A 22,690-nucleotide genomic window follows, 5' to 3' on the forward strand; every position below is an offset into this window, starting at 1 on the left:
GGCCAGATGTGATGGCTCCACAGGCCACATCTGGTCCACGGGCTGGAGGCTGAGCACCCCGGCTTCGCCCCTCGGCAGCTGCAGAGAGAGGCTTTGCCCTGAGCATGAAAGCCCAGGCGCGGCGGGCGCAGGGAGGGCAGGTGTGGGGACACCCAGGTGCAGAGTACCGTACGCCCACGCTGCGCCGAGCCTGGTAGATGGGTGACGATGTAGCTCGGCCTGGTGGACGGGCGCCACCGTGGCCCAGGCCGGCGCACGCGGCTTCTCCCGCGCGTGCCTCAGTTTCCCCAGCAGCCCCGTCCCCGGCGCCGCCCTGGCCCTTTAAACGCCCGCCGAGGCTCTGCCTCCTCGCCTGCCACAGCACCCGGCCGAGCCGCCGGAGCCCGCGGGCCGGCAGAGCCGGGCTGGGCCGGGCCGGGCCGCAGCGCCGCCCCCCGCTCCCGCTCCCGCTCCCGCAGGCGGCGGGCGAGCGCGGCGCGCGCAGGCGGCGGCGGCGGCGCAGGCGGAGCCTCCCCTCATGGCTCCCCCCGCCGCTGGGCAGCCGGGCGGCGGCGGCGGGCGGCACGGCCGGGCGGGAGGCGACCCGCCGCGGGGCTCTGAAGCCGCCGCGTCCCCGCCGGGCCGGGCGTGATCCTGCGCCGCGAGGATGCGGCCAGCTCCCGGGCTGCGCCTGGCCGGGCTCCCGGCGCGGCAGCTGCGGATGCCTGCGCGGCTTCGCCCGTCGGAATAGCTCCGCGCGGGGGGGCTGCGCCGCTCCTGCCCCGGCGCTGGGCTGGGCTGGGAGGCGGCGGCCGCCTGGACCTCGCCCGCGGGCTGCGGACCGGCCCCTGCTCCCCCCCGCAGATGCCGGGGCGTCGGATCCGGATCCGGATCCGGGGAGGCGGCGGGGGGGAGGCCCCCGGAGCCCTTTGCCTCCCCTCCTCGGAGGAGCAGCGCGGACCAGGGCAGGGAGCCCTTCGCCGGCTCTCGCCCGAGATGCTGCCGGGGGCTGAGCCCCCCTCCCCACTCCTCGGCTGCCCAAGGAGATGCCCGCTGGCCCCTCTGGGCACCGCCAAGGCCAAGGGACAGCGGCCGTGAGCCCCCAGCCCCGATAGCCCAGGGAGCGCAGAGAGGAGCAGGGGCCAGACCCGCCCGGGCTGGAGGAGACGGGGGCGCCGGGGCACTCCTGCGCACCAGTAAGTTGCCTGCTGCTTCCCGGGGCTCTTGCTGGCTCCTTTGATTTCCTCCTGCTTCCAGCCTGCACGTCCCCCCGCCACATGCCTCTGCTTGCTTGCCGGGCACCCGGGGAGGGGGCAGTGGGGCACACGGCCGTGCCTTTCCAGCCGCCCAGGGCAAACCTGGGAGCTCTGCACCCCGGGGAGGGGCTGGGCAAGGCAAGGCAGAGGTCAGCGGGTGCCCGCGTGGGGGAGAAGTGGGGGGCACTTTGCTACTGACTCTAGAAGGAGGCTGCGTCTGGGTATCCCCCCCCGCCCCCCCACTGCAAGGCAGGGCTGGGGGCATGGAGAGGTCCTGTGGGGTCAGGGCTGGGGATGTGCTCTGGAGCCTGGGATCCAGGGCCCCCAGGCTTGTTGGCAGCTGGCGGTAGAGTGATATGGGGACATCCCTCGAGGTGGAGGGGAGCGGGGCCAACTTCCTTTCTTCCCCCGTCTCCAGCCTGGGGTTGGGGTTGCCTGCAGGCTCTAGCTGCCCCCATTCCCCTGATGCTCTCCTCTTTCTCTCTGTAGGAGGCTGCTGTGGACCTGCTACCCTCCAGGAAGCCATCGTGGGGGTTTAGGTGCATTCTTCATACCCCCCCACTTCCCACTGCAGGCTTCCCCGGAGCAGGCCTGGGTGGCATCTGCTTCCTTGGATGCGCCTGGGTAGAGCTCCCCTGCGTCCCCCAGAAGAGGTGGCTGCTGACGCCAGGATCCGAGCCGCCCCATCGGGGGCCCCCCAGGCAGGAGCAGGGCAGGTGAAGCCTGAGGATCACAGGGCAGGAAGTGGGGGGGTAACCCAGGGCCAGGATCCCCAGGCAACAGTCCCCCTTGGGCCATGCTGATGCCCCCTCTGAGCCACCTCCCCCTCACTCCCTAGCCCAAGGACTCCCATTGCTGGCAGCCAGGACAGGGACCCCCCCCTTTTACCCCCCCTGCCCCTAGGCAGCCCCAGAGGTGCGCATCGCAGTGCAAAGCAGCAGCCCAGCCAGTGGTCTCCAACAAGCCCTATCCTTGGATCCCCCCCAGAGCGTTACCTAGCTTGGTGGCGGGGGGAGGCGAGAGTGTGGCTGGGGCTCCCTGGCGGTGGGGGACGTTAAGATGGTGAAAGCTCCCCAGCCGAGAGCGGCTCCGCGGACTCCAGGCCACCAGGCTGGGGGGCAGCAGCATGGACAGCGCCGCCTCGCCCGGGCACCCCAGCAGCTGGTGAAGGATGAACGCGCGGGGCTCGCAGGACACGCAGCCCAGTGACGACCCCGGCAGCGGCAGCAGGAGCCACAGCGAGAGGGAGCGGATCCGGAGCCGTATGAAAATGGTGATCGGGCAGCTGGAAGGGATCCTGCAGGAGCTCAAGGAGGTGGCCAAGGAGCTCCGCGAGGTAAAGGCACCAGGGAAGGCAGTGGCCGGGTTGGGGGCATGTGGTCTCCTCCAGCAAACTTTAGGAGAAGCATCGTTGGCCTGGAGTGGGATCCACTGGGTTCTGCTGGCTATATGTGTCTGCTCAGGGTTGGCTGAGTGTGCCGTTTTTCCACCCCCCCCCCCCAAGTGCAGATCATTCCCAGTGTCCTGATCTGCGCTAGGGGTAGGGATGGGGGTGGAGAACTATCCCCACAAAGCAGCCCAAGGGTCCCTGGCTTTCCCCTGCTCCCCTGGCTGGGAGATCAGATCAGATCCACTTTGAGATCTTAGAGAAGTAGAGATCAATCCCCTTGGGTGAATGGAACAGCTCCATCCCAGCCCGGAGCTGGAGGTCTCCATGACTGTTGCTTGGTGCAGGAGAAACAAGAAGGATCTGAGCTTGCAAAAGGAGGGTGCATTGCCTGCCCAGCCCCAGCTGTTGAGCCACGGTTCCCTTAGCTGAATCAAGCCCAACAGGGGAGCAAAGGTCACTAGGCTGTAGGTGGATTGGGTGCGCCCCAGTGGAGCTTGGCCCTGGTGTGTCTAATGTGGTGGCGCCCTACAACGTGGTCACTTGCTGACTCTTCACATTTCTGGCTGGTTTCGACTGTTCGGTGCGGCTGTCACAATTTGTTTGCATGTAATATCCTTGCTTCCTTCCCCTTTAAGAGCATGGGGAAGGGGTGGAGAGATGGGGGGGCTATGTCTTCCAGTGACCCCAGGAGGTGCTGAAAGCCATGCCTGCTACTGGTTGGTGGGGGGAAAAGAGGATTGAATTGAAATGTTTGGCTAAATTTGCCCCCATGCTGTGTGGGGCTAATTAGGGCAACAGCCTGTCAGTCTCCCTAGCAAAGGGTGGAGCTTGGCTGCTGGAGAGAGAGAGAGAAACTTGCTGCTTTCCAGCTGGGTTTCCTTGGCTTGTTTGTTTTTTTGGGAATTTGCAGTGTTGCAGAGTGCCACAAATACCATAGAGAAATCTTGAAATCGGGGGATTCCCCCCACTGCTCCCTGCTGCCTGCAATTTTAGTCGCAAAGGCATTTTGCTCAGACCTGTGAGTTCTTGGCACCTTCCTTTTTTGCGTCTTTTTTTTGTCTGGATAGCAGGCCTGGAGCTGCACAAGCTAGTTTGGGAGCATGTGCATGGATGTCCCAAATTGAGGCAGGGCATTAATAGGTTCTGCTAAGATCACAGGGCCCAGTCCGTAAACCCATATAGTGTCACTGACTTCCTTGGCTTTGTGCTGATGCAGCTGCAGATCTGTTCCTTCAAAGCCTTCTGACTTTTTTTTCAGCCTCCTGAGATTCTGTAGGTTTGAGTTCACTCCTGAAGCTAAATGAAGGAAAAGGGCCCAATTCTTCAGCACCTGGAGCTTTGTGTTGTGAGAGCACGGGAGCAGGTGACATCAGGGTAGTGGTGTCTCATACCGCCTTCACTGGGGTTAATGATGGAAGGTGAACCATGCTCTCTGACCCCTTTTCCCCCACCCTGAATGCAGTTTGATGGGACCGGTATCCTGGCTGACCTTTTTCAAATGTGACCACTTACTGTGGGTCACAAATGTTTTGGCCTTGAGTTCCTGCAACACAGCACCTCTGGAATTCAGGGCATTGGTGTCTCACCCTGGAATCCCAAAATTTAAGGCCTGTAATATACAGTCGTCCTATATCTGGTCCATCTGAATTCAGACGTTGGCCATTTTTGCTGCCACCTTGTTCAAAGCATAAATGTAGATTGAGGTTTGTCTCAGTGAGGAAGTGTCAGGATGCTTGTTTACTGTTCCTGTGAATTAAAATAGGTGCAGGGAGTGGGCCCCAAATTTTCCACAGGTTGCATGAAGGGGATGGAGTAGCAACTTTGGGACAGAAGTTGGGACATTTCAGCAAGTGGAAATAGAAGGTCTTAATGGAAAACACTGGACAGCCTAAAATGTAGTACTAGAAACTGTGTATAATAAATGCCTTGTGCCAGCTTCAACTCTTACTTGACTCTGAGTCGTACCAGGGATGGATTTTGTTCAGTGAATTTCCACTTTCCAGTGGTTTAACCTGGACTCCCTTTCTTTTCTCTTGTTGCCCCTTCCCTTTCAAGGCTGAATAGGGCCTTGTCTGCAAGATGGGGAGGGTCACATGGTGTTATCCTCACATGCCCCTGTGTGTCCACGGTGTGGCAGGAGAGTACAGCTGCTGCTTCATGGACCTGAGCCAAAGCCCACTGGAGTCAGTGGGGACCATTATTAGTCTCTGTCAGGCTCTGTATTTGCACGTCCAGCAGCAATAGCCACCTGAAGAGTGTTGTGACAAAGATAATACAAGGGGGGATTGCGTTCACCCAGGTGACTTAAGGGAGGATTGCCACCCCACCATGGACCTCTGGCTGAGCCCACCAGCTAACTAGGACCTTTTTTGGTCGCTGGAAGCTGCATTCATTTCTGTTCTTTCTCTTGGCCACAGCTTATAGCTGCAGTTCAGCCCTTGCTACCTTCCCCAAAATAGCTCTTCCTGGGAAGTAGTAGGGCAGAGCTTTATGTGGGAGTTGGATGGGACTCACGGAAGAGCCTCTGGATCAGCTCCTACTCTACTTGCCTTTTGGCTACTGGGAGTTCCTCCAGCACCAGAAGTCGATGTGCAAAAGGCTCACAGAGGTATGGAGCGAAGGAGGGACTGCAGCCTGTTGCGGCTTGTTGCTTTGCTCCCTAATCTGGTTATACAGAGATACTTGACCTGGGTGCTGGGGTGCGAGCTGGCTGGGGAGACTTAGTGCATGTGTGGGCATCTTAGCAATGATGAATTACTAAGTCCGGAGCTGTTGGGTTCATGAAATACATGTGTTTGTCCTCTTTGTCTCATGGACTACCTTGTAGTCTAGAAGGTATAACATGTCATTAGGACAATCTGGCTGATTTATGTGTCCTTTCATTTTGGTTGTAAGCCAGTGTAAACTCTCCGTAGCCCTGCTATGGAGACAGCAATGCCCAGAAATCCTGGACAAATAGCTAAGCTGAATAGAAGGAAAAAGACGAATCAGCCTTGTATGTGATCACTTGACTAATGAGTAACTTGTCTCTCCTTTGGAAAAAGCCATTCATACCTGCCACAGGGGGAAGTAGAAATGATAATGTTAGTGGTTTTGGGATTACGGAGCAAAAGTGGGGATGGAGGGAAGAAGAGAGAATGTGTGTTTTCATGGCTATCAGCACACTAATAGTTAGAAAAGAAATGCCTCTGAGGGCAGGATTGCTGATCTTGTAGTTAAGAAGATCCGGGTTGTAGTCCAGGCAGGCTGATTGTTAGTAAACTCAGCTGGTTAGACTGTAGTGCTAATAATGTCTAAATTGTAGGGTTTATCCCTGTAGGAGCCAAGAAAATCAATTTGCATGTCCATGCAGCAGGGAGTGTGATGTTTAACTGCCTCACTAGGTTAAATCCATCCATGCCTATAAAATACCCTGAGATCTTCAGATAGAAGGGCAGAAGTGTGGGTTGCCTTATAAATCCTGAGAGCTAGTGAACAGAGCAGTCAGGATACAGGGCTCCTACCCCAGCTCTGTTTCAGTCTTGTGCCCACCCGAGATGGGCAGCTGCTCAGAGAGCTCTTGTGTTTTATTTAGAGAGCTTCATCTCACAGCTGGCTTCTTGGAGCCCATAGGTTTGACTCTACAACAGACTCCCACGCGATCTGTTCAGCTCTTACAAATGCAGTAGGGGCAAGCCAGGTCGGTGCTGGAACAAAGACCTCCAGGGAAAAGTCTGGCTGTGGAGTTGGATGGCTCAGGGCCTGTTCTCCACCTGTAACGTAGGTCATGATTCTGATAGTGGTTCATTTATTCGGTGGGAATGCGCGAATGAGTTGTGTGGCAGGGTCCAACATTTAGTACCTGGTTCGTTTCCCCTCTGAATCAGAAACAGCTAACGTTTCGGCGTGATGCACTGTACATTGTACACTGACAGCCTGCGCTTTTATGTCCTTTTAAAGTTTGCTTGGAACTTCTCACAAAAGCAAAGCCCCTTAACCCCAGCCTCCTGGCCCAGCTCCAACATAATAATTACTACCTAAAATCCCCCCTGCCATTTCACTTGAAGCTGCCTTTTCCTTTCTTTGCTTTCTGGCCTAAACTCACACTCATTGTTACTCCATGGTTGTTGCTCAGTTAACCAAGTTTTCAGTGAGACGGCAAAGCAGCTGCTGGAGTATTTGCAGCCCGCCTTGATCTAATATATTCTGAAATCCTTCAGCATGGAAGGCAGGGAGCATGGTATTAATACTGATTAGCAAGTGAAGGTTAGCAGGAACGTTCCTTTTACCAGCCAAGCCCAGAAGAACGTGTGTTAAGGCTTGTCCCTTTTGTGCATCGTAGTGTTGCCCTTGGGTTGGTCATTGGCTGTCCACATGTGACTCTCAACCTTGGAAAGCATCTTTGTGTTTCTAGGTGAAGTGTTTCAGTTCCTAAGGGATTCCTGCCTCCCACTGAGAACCAGACCTCGTTCTACCCCAGGATAGCTACAGTTTGGCCTCAGAAATGTAAGCAGTGTTTGGCTTGCATGCGTCTCGTCTCTAACAGAGGGAATCTCCTGTGCGTCTAAGGAACACGTAGACGTGTTATATCTGAGAGGAGTAAAGAGAAGAGGATGTTTCCTTCATGCTTTTGAACACATTTCCTGTAAAGTCAAATTCACTGGTTTTTCACTTTACAGTTTCTGCCTTGGTTGCGGGGGAGCCCTTCTGAACATCAACAGGGGAACCAAAAGACCCTAATAACAATCTCCTAGAGGATTTTAAAAAATAATAATAATCAGAATGTGAAGCCATTTTTCAGTTATGGTGAGATGACTTCACACTGCTCTGACAGCTTTAAAGAGGCTTTAAAATGAGAGCAAATATAATTTATGCTCACTTTAAAGTCTTTCTCGTAGAGTCATAGATTTTTAAGGCCAGGTGGGACTCTTCTGATCATTTACCCTGACCTCCTTCATCACACAGGCCAGAGAGGTGTAAAGAGACCTGTGGGGAAAGGAGAATCCTGTAAAGGTTGTAGTATCAGAACTGACCTCAGCTTTTTGATTGAAATTTAACTTGAAAGAAAGATTGGACAAATGATGTTGCTTTGCAGGAAGAAAATGCTCTTCTCAGTCTTCCCGTACAACGGGTCGTTTCATAGGCTTTATTAGTCTGTGGATGGGGGGAAAAGCTTTTGTCAGGTTTTATACATTGAAATGTTTGACCTTTTCCTAGCTATGTACCTTTTTATGCTAATTTATTGGAATTGAATGTTGTAATAATAACAGCAGCATAGTGCTTAGCCTCCCCCAAGTGAAGTTTGCATCCCTCTGTGCCAGGTGCTGTACAGTGAGTGAAAGGCAGTTCCTATTCCAGAGAATTTGCAATTGAAAGAGAGATGGAGGGAAACTGTGGCACAGAGGCTTTAATTTTTTTTTTTTTTTCCATGGCTTCATGATAGCTGAACTGGGTTTTCTGCAACCCCCTTCTGCTGCCCAACCCACTAACCCACACGGCACCACCCTGACTAGGAGGTTTGTGCAATCACCCAGTGGTCAGAACCAAAACAGCAAAGGTTTGGGGCGCAGCCAGGGACACAAGGCAGAACTAGCTCAACCATCTGACTTCACACGCCCAGTCGAAAGAATTCAGCTTGTGGAGGCCATCTAGTCACAACCATCCACTCCCACATGAGGCAGAAATGGGTGTTTCAGTAAGCGTTTTGCTCTGAGCAGCAAGCAGACCTAAAGAAAATGGAGCTGGTTATACCTCATGAGAGCTGGGTCTGTCTCCCAGTCTTATCACTGTCACCTTGGGTACTCCTTCCTTGCTTATTTTCTAAGCTTTTTTGCCAGTCTGCCAAGTGGAAACAGGGCTCAGTGAAGATCATGACCACACAGAGGGTACTTCATCACTGTGAACCTCAGGTCCCCCTATCTATTCACTGGGAATTGAAACCCTTCCCCTGTCTCTCTTGCCTAGTTTAAACTACAAGGTTGTATGATGGGCAGCTGTTCTGGTTGTATGTGTGTGTGTACAGTAATGTCTCAGTCTTGGCTGGGAAGGGGCTCTTAGGGGTTCCTTTGGCATAATAATATGCATAGTCATCTGGCTGTATGTTCACAAGGAGGAAGAGGCAATACAAAAAAGAGCATAAACCCTCTTATTTATTCACTCTGGATTGTCTGCCTATTCTAAAGGTGGCAGTGACCCCATTGCTATAGTCCAAGTTTTAGCAGCTATTGCGGAATTGCTCCATGCCCCAGACTTTCTAGTGCTGTTCCCAATCTGGTTTTTTTTGTATCTTGATTAAAAGATTCCATCAGTTGCATGGAAACGGGTTGTGCAGTGGAGCTGAACTCTTCAGGTTCTTGGTCTTTTCCATTTGAGGAGCAGGATGTGATTTAGGAAGAATTTAAGGCTGCGGAGTGGGGTAGGGATTCCCTTATCTGAGCCTTGGTTTCCCTTCTTACCCTCTCGCTCTGTTTAGATTGCAAACACTTTGCCAGAAGCACAATCTCTCACTAAGCATCTGTATAGTAACTGGCACAGCTGGATGTTGATTGCCAGTTGAGGTTGCTGGGCGCTCTAGCACTCTGGGCTAGCACAAGGAGTTTGTCCCCTTTCTGATCATCCAGCAGAGATGTCCAAAGGTGCCCAGCACCAGGTAAGCCAACTGCCTTGAAGTGAGTGGTACAGCTCCCCATGGCCTAACTGTTCCCAGACACAAATCAGCCGCTGACTTTTTTTTTTTTTTTATTTTAATGGGAGCACCATTTGGCCCACTTGAATTTGAGAGAAAATCCCACCCAAAACACTTTTGCTCCCCCTCCTGGCTGGCAGCAGTCTTTACAGTGTGAGCTTTCTTCCTCCAGGCAGGCTGATGTCAGCCTGTTGCTGCTGGTTTCTGCAGGAATGAGATGCGAAGAAGCTGGGTAGCATTGCGTGTCGGGCACCCCTTCGCTGAAAAGATGCAGCAGAAATAGCAGATGGCAAGAGACATGTTCAAAGGACTTGGAGGGGTGGGGGCCAGCATTCATCATCAGGAGACCTGAACAGGTTTACTTTAGAGCCAAAAGCTGCTATGACAGTGGGAGATGTGATAACAGGCTACTTCTATTTTTCCTTTCTTATAGCACCAGATTAAGGGGACATAGGCCAAAATGGAAAAATCCTGAAAGGAAACAGAATTTACACAAAGCAGAATTGACTTGTGGCACTTCCTGTTACTGGATACCAGACTAGACCCAGATCTTTTTATGGGTAAAGCAAACATCTGCTCTTCTATTAAACAGGAGAGAAAAAATACAAAGGACATAAACTATTTTATTTAGGCAATAAGGCAACCATGAACTGCGAGAGTTAGGAAGAAACTCCTTTTTATAGCCAGGTTCGTCTGTAACTGTCCATTATGTGGCTTCTGAAACAACTGATGTTGGCAACTGTCAGAAATGGAGCAGTGGCACTGATGGCTTATTAGTCTGGGCTGATCTAGCAATTCCTATGTGCCTGAACCAGGTTCATTTTAACTTCGTTAGAAATGCAAGATGAAAATGATTAATTTTTGTCAAGTAGAATAGGGCAAAACTGGTCTGTAAAGGAATTGTATTTTTCAGCTGTGACCTGGATATTAAAATTGGTGGCAAACGCCAGCTAAGAGCCACATGGCTAGGGGCAGAGGTGGAGCTGGTAGTTTTCATTAGCACTTCTCTGTGTCTGAGTGCATAGAGACCTATGGGCCATGGCTGGGTTTTGTGTGGGTTTTTTTGGGGGTGGGGTTGGTTTTTCTTTGGGGGGGTTGAAGGCCTGCCAGCACCTGCCTGATGGCTGTTTACTGCAGGACCCTTTCACTGTCCCCAGAACAACCCTGCCTCCCTACTCTCTACCTTGCCTCCTTATGCAAGGGGCATTCCAGTTGGCCTGCGGAAATGCTACCAGGCAGGTCTCTTCTGAATGGTTGAGGATGTGATGGGAGACGCATCCACTGTGAAATACACTTCATTGCTGGTGTGCAGTGTACCGTCCCAGAAGAAGAATGGCCCAGTGATAAATTTTACCATGGAGTCCAGCAACCAGACTGGACATCAGCTACTTCGAAGCCCTGGCCAATTGAGCTGTGGTTTTCCCTAGAAGAACCATATAGTGTTCACAGATGCATAGACTGCTTATGTGTGCCTAACATATCCAGGACATGAGGCCATCGCCAGAAGCGGAGTCCTAAAGTTTAACAGTTTAAAATACTTTAACAGCATGTCCATATAAGTTTATGGCAATTTATACCATTTATACAGCGATTCATTAAACTGTACACAACATGAGCTGGGTGTATAACACACCATCCCAAAGACTTGCCAAACAATCCGCTGGAGCTAGAAAGAGCCCTGAGCCTTTTGCTGCGTCTTTGTTGGGAAAAGCTGTGAAAACATAGGTAGGAAACGTGCTGACCAGGGTGTGCAAGCCCTCAAGCCTTCCTTTCTTGCTTCATGTCCTTGTGACAAGGTATTTAGCAGTATTCACAGATTTCATTGGAATCTGACAGGCTGTGACATGAGCGCCTCTGCTATATTAGTGCCCACACCACCCCATCCCTTAAGCAAGAGGCTAAGATTGCACAAGGACAGCACAAAGAAACTCCACTAGAGGGCATTAGCAGAGTGGTGGGAAGCCCCCCATGATTTCAGGTCTGATTGGCATGAACCACCCAAACTGAAAGCGAGGGGTTGCAGACTTATGTGGACTGAGTGCACATCAAAGAACTGTGTGAGTCTCTGTAATGAGACAGGTTTGAATTCATACCCTGGCTTCAAGATGCCAAGTAATTTGGTGATGAAGGGATGGGTACTAAGGAATCTCATGTCAAAGTTTAGCTAATGCTAACCCCCCAGAAGGAATATTCCTTGGCTTTTAATGCTTTTGAAATCCAGATCCAAATTTTGCAGCTCAGTCTCCATGTAACAGGGACCACAGGTCTGCCCCAGCCTAGCAGCCCATCTGCCTGTTATGGTTAGGGTAGACCATGTTCTGTAGCCAGGCACATGCAAGGGGGTGATGTGGTTTACACTACATTCAGCCACAAATGAGTCCTCAGATCATATATCTATATACGGGATACAGAGCAAGAGTTGGACTCAAGTCTTTGGAGCTGTAGGAATATACTTTAAGCATGTAGCTGCCAAACCTCTCCCTCCATGGTTTGCATGTATGCTTGCATGTGTGTGTGTGTGCACATGCACACACACATGCACAGATACACACAGAGAAAACTTAAGTTAGAGATCAGGCTAGTAGACTGCATGTTCCAGTCATACAAACCAGAAACAGCAAGAAAATAAACAGCAGTCCTTATTCAATGTCTCACTTGTATCCACCTTCCTTCCACCGCTCGCATATTCACCTGCCTGAACAAAACCCCAAAAAGCAGTCTTGAACTTGAGCAATTGCTGTTTACTGATGATAGGTTCATGTGTTTCCATCATTAATATGGAACTAGAATGGATTTCTTGAATTGTAGTGTATGCAGTTCTGTAAACGGCTCAGTGTTAGGCTGTGCAGGTAGCAGACCTGGTTGCAAGGCATCTTTAGCTGATGTGTTATGGAGAAGTCATGTGACTGGGTAAACTGGGCTGTTTGTTCTAAATTGTAGGCATTTGGGGTCAAAAGGACAGCACAACTGTGTGTGTGTGTGTGTGTGTGTGTGTGTGTGTGTGTGTTTGGTTTGAGTTCAGGCCACACTTTTGCTGTTCTACAGGTAACACAAGTTGCAGTACCTGTACTTACAGATGTCTAGCACTGTCAGGTTGTCTGAAACAGCTCTTGGTATCAGTTAACTTGAGAGGCAGAGGCTGGTGGGGTAGATCAAAAGTTTCCAGCCCTCCTGATGACCCACACAAATGTCAATATGTTTCCACACAGTGAGATTTTGGGTGAATTTTCTTCTGGTTGCTGTTTTTAAAACCTCAGGAAGTCATACGCACAATTCTGCTGAAGGGGCACTTCTCAGGTGGTCATTAATGATGTGTTCCTCATTTTCTGGGTGTCCAGCTTGTCACCCTAATTTGCAGAAGTGCTGAGCACTCACAGCTGCAGATGGAAGTCAGTGGCAGCTGCGCCTTGAACGTGTGAAGTGCTATGTTAATGCTGTGCAGGCCTGGGTGTCTCAAATTAGGCACTCAAACTTAGTGGACACTTTATCTCTCTCTGTGCCCTTGCTCCTCAAGTGTATAATGAGGATAATACCACACCCTTGCCTCCAGGAGAGCGTGGATGTGAAAATAAATCAGTTCTGTGAAGCCCATGGATGCTCTACTGATGAGTGTCATACACAGAATTATTCATTTATTTTTCTTTGGAGGAGAGTTTGAAGGACAGGCAGTACATAAGGAATGGGTCCATGCATTGAACAATGAAGAGAGCATGAAGAACTGCATATCTGCTCATCCATTGAGCACCAGCCAAAATGAATGAGAATCTGTGGCAAAAATAGTATGTGATCACATAATCAAAGATCGCAACAGAGCACATCAAGTGGCTGAATTACATAAACAGTCTTAATTCTGCTATTCCCTGGTTTCAAGTACTTGATTTTTGCAGTCTGAGCACTGTTCTGGGGTGCATTTTTATGTGCTATATCAAAACTGGATGCCTAAAGTGATTTGTCTACTTCCGTATGTAGGTACCTCAATGACCTGATTTTCAGCTGCCAACAACTTCCATATAGTTCCGCCTCATGAAGCCATTCCTTAACTCCGAATGAGCCATGTTGGTTCTAAACTGACCCTGGAGCCCATCATCCCATTGACTGAAGGCAATGAGAGTTGTACATGGAGTTCACATGGCAGCAGACCCTCAGCTCTGTTGACTTCAATTAAAGCAGCTATGATTTGTGCCAGCTGAGGATCTGGGCTGATATCCAGACCCCAAGCATTCTAGCACTGCAGTCCAGACCACTTAGCTGGGTACAGAAATAGTCCTTGCACCATGAAAGCTAGATGGGGAGAACACTGCAAGGTTGAGATCCTGAGGATCCAGAGCTGGCTCAAAATCTTGCCTCCCCCTTCCCCTCCCAAGAGAAAGGCCCACTTCAGACTTTGATTCAGATCTGAGTCTGTGGGGAATTTAGATCCGGTTGTTACAGCCTTCTGTAATGGAGTTACAGCAGGAAATTGGAGCAGTGATCATCATCAGAGATAATATAGAATGACATGATAACAGAGGCACAGAATTGCCAGTGCTCGTGGTGTATGGGGTAGTGCTATGGGAGAGAGCAGTGTGGAGGCAGGAGCAGGGGGGAAGGGAATGGTTTGCAGAGATCTGGAAAGAGATGGGCAGGTGCTTCCCATCAAGCAAAGCTGTCAGATCAAGGAAGGTGGGAGCTGACTCTGTGCGGAGGCCCCCAGCTATCCCAGATGTTCCCCTCTCTGGTGGCCAATACATGAGAGGCAGGCAGCTGTGGGGAATGTCGAATTCAGCTGAGATATGAAAGCTAGGAGGCAAGGAAGAGATGGATCCCATGCCTCTTCCTGAGGGCATGATGCAGTTGGCCTGCTGGATCTAAGGTGACAGATAATGCAGATTTGCCTATTATGCAACCCTGCTGCCCTAGAGACATGGGGATTCTTTAACACAGCAAGCTGAGCTGTGCTCCAAACAGTATGCATTACCTACCGGGCTCAGGGAGGCTGCTAAGAATTCAACACCAAGCAGCTTTTACAGTCCTAGGGGCTCACTTAGATTAAAGGTAAATCTCAATTAAAATGAAATTATATATACAGGCCTGAAAGTTCTCGTTGAGTGGCGACAACATAAAAAGAACCCTCTCAGTAGAGCTGATTGAGCGGGATGCCAGCTGGGCACTTAATAATGATTGATATGGTGTCCCATGATCACAGCTGTGCTGAGTTGATATGCTGTTGATGGACGTATAAAGCAGAGCAACTCTGACAGCAGTGTAGTGAACTGGCTGGTGGGTGTGTGCACTAGGCTAGGGCCTGGACTTAACATTGGTCAGCTGAGAGTCATAAACCCTTATAGTGAATGGGGATCCTGTTTTATCCCAAATGATAAGAGACATGTGCTTTAGGTTCTTGGTCTTTCTCAAAAGCCCTAATGTACAACTTTGGGCATGTCTACACTGTGGCAGAAGGGCTTTCAGGCAAGGCAGTGAGGAAATGAGACCCACCTAACTGCTTCCATGCACCCACCCAACAGCTGCACTCCATGCACAGCAATCCTGGAAATGAGGTGGTGAAAACACAATGCTGAACTCTGTGCTCAAGACCTGGCTTTCCAACCTACTTAAAACCAGTGGTTTGGGGCACCCCTTAGGTGCCCTCAGATCCTCGTGCCTGGGACCGATGCAAATAGAGCCAAAGTGGTAGCTGGGATGTATTTCCTCAGTACAGTGACTTAGTGCCCTGTAGGCATATCCTGGTCAAGGTCTTAGGTAGTCATCGATTTGCTGCAGTGTTAGTGGATTCTCAAACTAGGGTGCGTGTACCTCTGGGCATATGTGGAGAACTTTCTCAGGTATGTGAGAGTAGGGCATAGGAAAGCAAAAGGGAAATGAAGGGGAAAGCAGAAAGAAAAACAAATGGAAGCCAACTATACCATATCCCCTAAGCTACTGAAGAGGTTACAATGCGGTAGTACTGGCATGAAGTGTTACCTTTTTATGATTATTATCCATTACAGAGACCTGTAGGTGCACACAGAAGTAGAGCAAACTTAAAAAGGGGACCCTCACAGGGAAGTTTCAGAGCTACCAACAGAAGTCATTGCCCTTTTTGAGCTCTTACAGACTGACAAGCTACTTGATTGACAGGAATGCTCCATTCTTAATGAGCCATGGTCTGGTGTGATGAAACCTGTCATTGAGCACTCTAGGGTCATGGTGGGTGGGGTGGGGTGGGGGGTGTTGTCGGCAAGGGGCAAAGGACTGTTTGGTTTTGTTCCTGAAGGAGGTGCCATTGGGTTGATTTGGGCCCTGGTAAAAGATAAGGTCAGCATTAAGTAAAGCAACAATCGCCACTCCACCCTTTGTCCCTGGGGATGAGAGTCCTGCTCAGCACTCCCAAAAGTTCAAGAGGAGGGGGCGGTTGGCTGTAGCCCAGTGTGACAGAAACCTGAGGAGCTCAGCTGATGGGAACCCCACAGGCAGGACAACCACAATTACAGAGTCTTGATCTCCAGGCTGGTCTTGGAGCAGCCACCAAAAATAAGCCACAGCCACCCTTACCTCTGCTCTGTGCACTCCACGGTCAGATCTGGAGGTGTGGTGAGGCCACTCTGGGGCATCCGCTCCCCACTGCTGAACAGCACGCAAGAGGCAACGGTCGTGACAAGAGTGGAAGGGAATATCCAGTTCTAGTCTTGGAGCATGCAGAACAGGAGTGAGCTGAGTGGAGATTATTTTCCAGCAGCAGCCTCAAGAGCAGTGCCAAACTGGTACACAGAAGTCCATCCTAGTGTTGGATCACCCTCATGCCTCAAGCCTCTGCTGAGCCATAGCTTGCAATATCTCAGCAGCCCAGCATCTCTCTCTCTCTCTCTCTTTCTCTTTCATTCTTCCTTTTTAATTGAAATGCCCGTGGAAATAGTTTGTTTGAATGTGTATATTCCCTGGTTGCTTGCTCTGCTACTAATTTCATGCGAATCATTTCATGGGCCATTTTGCATATTCCCAGGTATTTTGCATATGACCATAAACATTAGCTCATCGTCAACACACCCCATTGCCAGCAGCAGCGGAGGTAAAACACAGTAGCATGATACTTGGCAGCTTTAATCATTGAGATGTTGGGGTAGGCATGAGGGAGGGTGTCCCTAGGTAGGTGCATTAGTGGACGGTGGGGGATTTTGAGGTGCCTGGCAGCAGCTTAGTACCAACTAGGTGCTGATGGGGCAACCTCAGTGTGGTGAACAAGTTAAACAGCTGAGGGCCATGGAGTAAGTGCTGGCTGGGAGAATAGCACAGTCTTCCTGGTGGTGGAAGGATCCTGGTACCAATGAGTCTTCTGTTCCCACCAGCATGCTGGCATCATCTCACCCCATTACTCTCTACTGTTCCTTCCATGCTGGGGCATAGTGAGAGGTAAAACAATCAGGCCACTGGTTTTTGTGAAGCACATGCTCCCCAGGCTATTTTATTCTTCAGCCCAACTTAAATGAGTGACAGGGCTGCCAGATGGCAGGACAAGCCAACCAAGGACATGAGAATTACATGAGATGCCTGGCATCTGGGAGTCCGGCGAATTTGCAACCCAAGCACTGCATGCATGAAGGGGGGAGGGGGGTGGGAAACCTGCAAAAAACCAATGTGGAATTGATTGCTTTGTTTTCCAAGCTGAATGCAATGCACAGCGTGAGCTATAAAGAATCTGATTTTAAAACACTCTTTACCGTAATGGACTGTGTTGCACTTCTTTGTTTGGTTGTGTGGTGCATCTCAGCATAGATCCTTCAGTGATAACGTGCCTATGCCAATTTAGATCTGATGAGAATCAGGCGTATAAATTTTAACCTGAAAGTGACCCATTAAGTTGTCTCTTTAGGCCTCTGTGTTTGTGTGCGCCAGGTACTAGATGATGTACTGTGTTTGGATGTGGCAAACACTGGATTTTATTCTTCTTGCAGTTTCCCGAGCAGTTTGTGATATGATCTGTGAAACTTGTTGCCCTGAGGTGTCAGAGAGCTTTCTAATTCTGCAAAGAAACAGGCAACCTTTACACTGGAGAAGGGGGGGTATACGTGTGTGGTTTTGATTTTGCAAAAATACTGCTGGCTGGGGTTTGTTTTTGTAAATGCAGGGATGATTCTGATTCTGGAGCACAGTTCTTTGTTCCCCACACAGTGTGGGCAGGCTTGGATAAATGGATCCATTTTTGGCCCATATCTCCTTTATAAATTAGAAATGAGCTTGAGTCACATCCTGGATTCCGATGCCATATATTTTTATTAATTTATTGCATTTCAGTGGCATAAAGGGAGCTGGATATGCTAGGCACTCTACAAACACATGGTCAAACCAGTCCTTCACTATAGACCTTGTAATCAAAATAGAGACCAACGGGGGGAAAGGTGATTTCTCAAGATCGTGCTGTAGATCAATGGCCAAACTCGGCATAGAACTCAAGTCTCTTAGCTGCCTGGCTGTTTCTCTAACCCCTGGCGCAAACTGCCCTCCCACCAGCCTATTTGCATTCTGGTTGGTGGGTTAGTGTAGCCCTCTGGTTCTGAACCTTTTTAGACTCAAGGCGCCCTCAGAAAATGCCAGCTTTTAGCTTCCACTTGTTTTTTTGACTGCAGAAAAAACAACAGAACGATTTTTGTGTCTCAGAGAACTCAGAAAGACCACAGCAGCGCAAAATGTTTTTGACACGACAGATCCCTATTTGAAATATTTGGGTGTATCCTGTGAATCACGTGCGGGTGTTTTGCACACCTAACAGTCCTAATACTGCGCAGCACCCAGGGGCACCCTTAAAAGATCGTACAGCACCCCAGTGTGTTGTGGCACCCTGGCTGGGAATCACTGGTTTAACCTATTCATGAGACAAAGACAAGAGGAAGCAGTGATGGTTGGATCTGAATGTGCACTTCACCAAAAATCAGGGGTGCTCAGCTGTAGAATTCTAGCTTGAAACTGTCTCTGTTTTATCAATTTATTTATTACAGTTATCCCACAGAGAAATGCCACCTTTCTTTCCGCAGGTATTAATCTTGGTAAATTTCCCATGAAGTTGTCCATTTTATTCTCGATTATACTTTAACAACCTCTCTTTCTCCCCCTCTCTTCTGTCTCCTCTCTCTCTTTCTCTCTTTTCTTTTGTGTATATAATTATTCCCCAGAACTCCAAGACAGGGCTGTATTATGTGGAGGGAAAATGATTATTAAATCTTTGACTGAAATCGCACTTTTGAAATAAAATAAAGCAGGGAAACGGGTAATGAGTGAGCCTCCTCTTTGGCATTTCCAAACTGATTCACTCACATCTACCTCGTGCTTGGTCAGCCCCAGATGCATAGTCATCTGTAGCCCTAGCATACTGGCAATGCCACCTGTCAGCTCTGTGCAAAGGGCAGTGGCTAGTATCAAAAGCCATTTGTGAGCCTATGGTAATCTTCTCTACAATCTTTTGTAAAAGCCCAAGGGGAGACATGGGCAGAGGTGGCTGGCCCATCAACCCCACACCCTCTTGACTTCATTTTAATCTGTTTAGGCTGGGAGCTCCGGCTGCAGTGTAAGGAGCTTCCTGCATGCAGGTCTATCAAGGCACTTTATTCTCTGCTTATTGCCATTTTTATCTCAAGTTCAAGGTTCTCCACATGATCCTGAGGATCCCCGTAGTCCTGACCCACCGTCAGGCTTCTCCTGGGCAGAGTTCCCCTGTTAGGTTGACAGATGTCTGCACACCAAATACCTTCAGCTTATGCTTTGAACAGGAGTGGAATTCAGCTGTCTGGGTCCTCCCCATCCTTCAGACTCAGGTGGACGGAGGTGGCTATGGTCTCCCATGGAAAAAAAGAGAGTTTCTTTCCCCAACAACTAGCTGCTGTGGTTACTAGAGAGGGAGATATTCCCACATGCACACACAGCTCTCCATGGCTCACAGTGAACAGTACTATTTTTGGCACTTGCTGTTTATTCACTGTTTCTTCCACAGATCTCCCCTGTCAGCCTGGCTCTGCTGGTTTCCTTTCCACCCCTGCTCCCAGCCTCTCTCCTTCCACTCAGCTCCCTGAATTCAGAGTTGCCTGCTCCCCAGTTTGATTTTATAAGAAAGGACCCAGCTCAGGGGTCACAGCTCAGCATTCAGCATCCTCTTCCCCCCACCTTCCCCAGGCACCAACTGGGCATTCAGTTCTTCCTTCTGTCACTGCCTCAACATACAACCTTGGACCAGGCATTTAAACTCGGTCTGAATTTGCCCATTCTCTTTGATGCAGTAATGCTGGTCTCCAAAGGCTTATTCTGCCTTGAACCTGGCATCTGGGGTCTGATCTCTCTCGCATTTTGAGGCTGATGGGGTCTGTTGGTGGTGGTGACTACCTGCCCCACCTGGCTCCAGAGAATCATCCAGTGGCTCTGTTTTGACTGGAGGACTGGTTCCGTTTAGTAGATTTTCCCCTCCTTGAAAAGCCTTCCGTTATGTCTCTTGTGACTGTTTGCACCACATTTAAGCCACTAGTGTGGCCTCTGGGTTGTCCCTAGGAAATGCTGTGTCACCCATGTACCGAATCCTTTGGACAGTCAAGGGGATCCTCTCACATACTGTCTTGCCACTCTTCAGGTACCTTTACAGCAGGAGTGTCCATCCTTTTTGACTGTGGGGCCAGATCATGAACTTTTTATCACCCAGTGGGCCAGCGAGCCATATTCAGATACGTCACAGCAAGTGGTATCACATCGGGAAGTGATGTCCCGTGACCTTTGACACCAGTGAAGTTGCAGGAAGTGACAATGAAATGGGTCTGGAAATGTGGTTTAAAATCCAAAATAAAAACAATATAAAAGCAAGACTGAAATAATACCAAACACTTGACTAAAATAAACACTTTTGCTTTTACTCACTTCTCAACGAATGAAAGAAGCATAATGCAAGTTGACAGATCAAATGTGGAAAAGATACTAGCCAGAGTGGAAACTAATCAAAGCAACAAAATATGGGCATTTTTAAGAATAATCTTCAAGAAGATTTACTTTTATTGAATTAATCACTTGTTAGTAACACACCTTTAACAAGTTGTAACAAGTTGAACCCCCCAGTCCCACACAAAGAGAAACAGAAGCAAACACAATCCGAACACTGGACAGTATTTTTGCAGACCTGGTGCCATGCCCGGGTTGACATGGCGCTGGGTGACGTGGCATGCATGCCCAGGTTGACATGGCGCTGGTTGATGTGGCATGCATGCCCGGATTGACATGGCGCTGGGTGACGTGGCATGCATGCCCGGGTTGACATGGGGCTGCAGGACCCACTTGGCTACAGCCGGGTTGACCTGGTGCTGCAGGACCTGCCCGGGCAGAACCGGGTTGGCACCGGCCAGGAAAAGCAGCACGCAGGTGAAGCCGGCTTCCCACGTGCTGCTGGGGGCGGAGGGGGCCGGCCGGGTCTGCACCGGCCAGCAGAAGCCGCGGCGGAGCCGTCTGCTGCGCGGGACTGACCGGTGCAGGCGCGTCCCATCCCGAGCGGCACACGGCTCCGCCGCCGCCTCTGCTGGCCGGTGCAGACCCGGCCGGCCTCCTCCGCCCCCAGCAGCACACGAGAAGCGGCCCCCTCGGGGCCTCGCGCGCGGGCGCCCAGGCCTGGAGAGCCGCAGCGCCCGGGGGGAGACCGGCCGGGGGGGCAGGCGCCGCCTTGCTGTGGGGCAGGGCAGGGCAGCGGCGCTGGCCTGAAGCGGGTGGACGGGTGAGGGGGCAGGCGCGGGCCGGCAGTGCCAGAGGCCGCTGCTTGGCCTCCCGCGCAGGCCGCTCCAGCGGGGCGTGGGGGCGGGGGCAGAAGCACGGGCGCTCCCAGACGCGCATCCTCCCCGCCGGTGACCGGCTGTCCCGGGCCCGCGAGCGGAGCCGCTCCTCCGCCACCCAGCGGCAAAGTTGTCCCATGAAGGCCCTGTCTTGCGCCTGCCCCGAGCCTGCGGCACCGGCAGCAGCCACAGGCAGCACGGCCCCCGGGCAGGGAAGGGTCCGGCCTTGCGAGCGACCCGGCCGGGCCGCCCCGCACTGACATGGCGCGTGTGGGAGCCTTGTCCCTTCCCCAGCCCTTCAGCAGCCATTACGGAACCTGCTGAGGGACAAGGGGTAGGAATGAAAGCGAGCAGTGTTTATTAAATGCCTCGGTGGCCCGTGTGTTGGACAAGCCCGCTTTACAGCAAAAACCTACAGTTGTGCACATATCAGGGAGCTGTAGAAAATGGTGTTTAATGATATAAAAGCCATTGAGTTATTGGGAAGATGCGTGATAACCATGCCACTGAGGCCCATGTTTTTAAAGGTTTTTAGGTGTCTAAGTCCCACTGACTTCAATAAGAATTAAGAAGACAAGTACTTTTTTAAAACCCTGGTCCTTAATCTCCACTGGACAGGATCTGATTGCTGCTTGTGTTGAGTGGCACCTTGCTGCTATCAACAAGGCTTCCCAAGATACTCGATATTAATTCACCGATCAGAATTTTGCTTTGGTTTACCCATCTGTAAAATGGCATTAATACTTGACTTATCTCTCCAGGGGGCTGAGAGAATTAGTTAACGTTTCCAAAGCCTTCCAAGCCCTTGGTTCAAGGGAGCTCTATAAATGTGTGTGTTATTATAATAAGTACCTTAATAATTTTGTAATCAATAGGTGATTAGTAGAGATTACTTTGGAAAGTAAATGGTGAGAAGATGGCTTATTATTCTAATAACATGTTTTAGAGACCTAGGTAAATGATTTTCAAACTGTTTAACAGATGATACTTTATCAAATGATCCAGAGAACTCAGACACGTTGGAACAGACAATCCAGCACAATCATTTATACCTATCACTGCTGCAGGAGGGGGGTCTCTCTGTAACCTGTCTTCTCATCATATGCTCAGAAACAAGTGCTGATTAATCATTTATTTGTTATTAATTATTTACATGCGTTGCCTTCCTTGGAAGCTGTTTTGGGAAATGGGAGCAAGGCCCTTTTCAAGAAAAGTTTGTGTGATTTTCTTCCCACTAGTTGGTGGAGCGAATATGCAGCATATGCATGTTCAAGGCTAGCTGTCAAGTCCACTAGGGGCTGGTAGAGGCACTGGCTTGGACAGCAGTGCTCAGAAAGCTGCTGGTCAGGAGAGACAGTGCAGGTTGGTATCTAGCCTAGCACTTGGATGACCTGGGTTCTAGTCCCAGTTAATCCCATCCCTAATCCATCATGTGACTGTGAGCAAACCAGTTTCTCTCTTTCAGTGTCTCATCTTCTGCAGCTGTAAAAAGGGAGATCATGGTGCTTTTCAACTTTGTTAAGCACCTTAAAAATCAATGGGTTGAAAATGAGGGGAAAAAAATTAGCTGGTGGTAGTAAAGCACCAGCCTGGGCTGCAAGAGATCTGGGTTCTACTCCTGTCCCTGTCATAGACAAGT

The 22,690-nt window shown here is 50.4% G+C and overlaps 1 protein-coding gene across 1 annotated transcript in view; it reads left to right on the forward strand.

Moving 5' to 3' along the window:
- The first annotated feature begins 501 nt into the window (after nt 1-501).
- The window catches only part of INSYN1 (inhibitory synaptic factor 1), a 75,042-nt gene continuing 52,853 nt past the window's right edge, over nt 502-22,690 (forward strand). The window contains exons 1-2 of the mRNA XM_090029972.1: nt 502-1,175; nt 1,725-2,571. Of these exons, the coding sequence (XP_089886098.1) occupies nt 2,407-2,571 (165 nt within the window). The 5' untranslated portion in view covers nt 502-1,175; nt 1,725-2,406. The remainder of the gene's footprint in view (nt 1,176-1,724; nt 2,572-22,690) is intronic.

Source organism: Crocodylus siamensis, chromosome 15 (genome assembly GCF_052110815.1).
Source record: "Crocodylus siamensis isolate JL-2025a chromosome 15, ASM5211081v1, whole genome shotgun sequence".
Taxonomy (NCBI): Eukaryota; Metazoa; Chordata; order Crocodylia; family Crocodylidae; genus Crocodylus; species Crocodylus siamensis.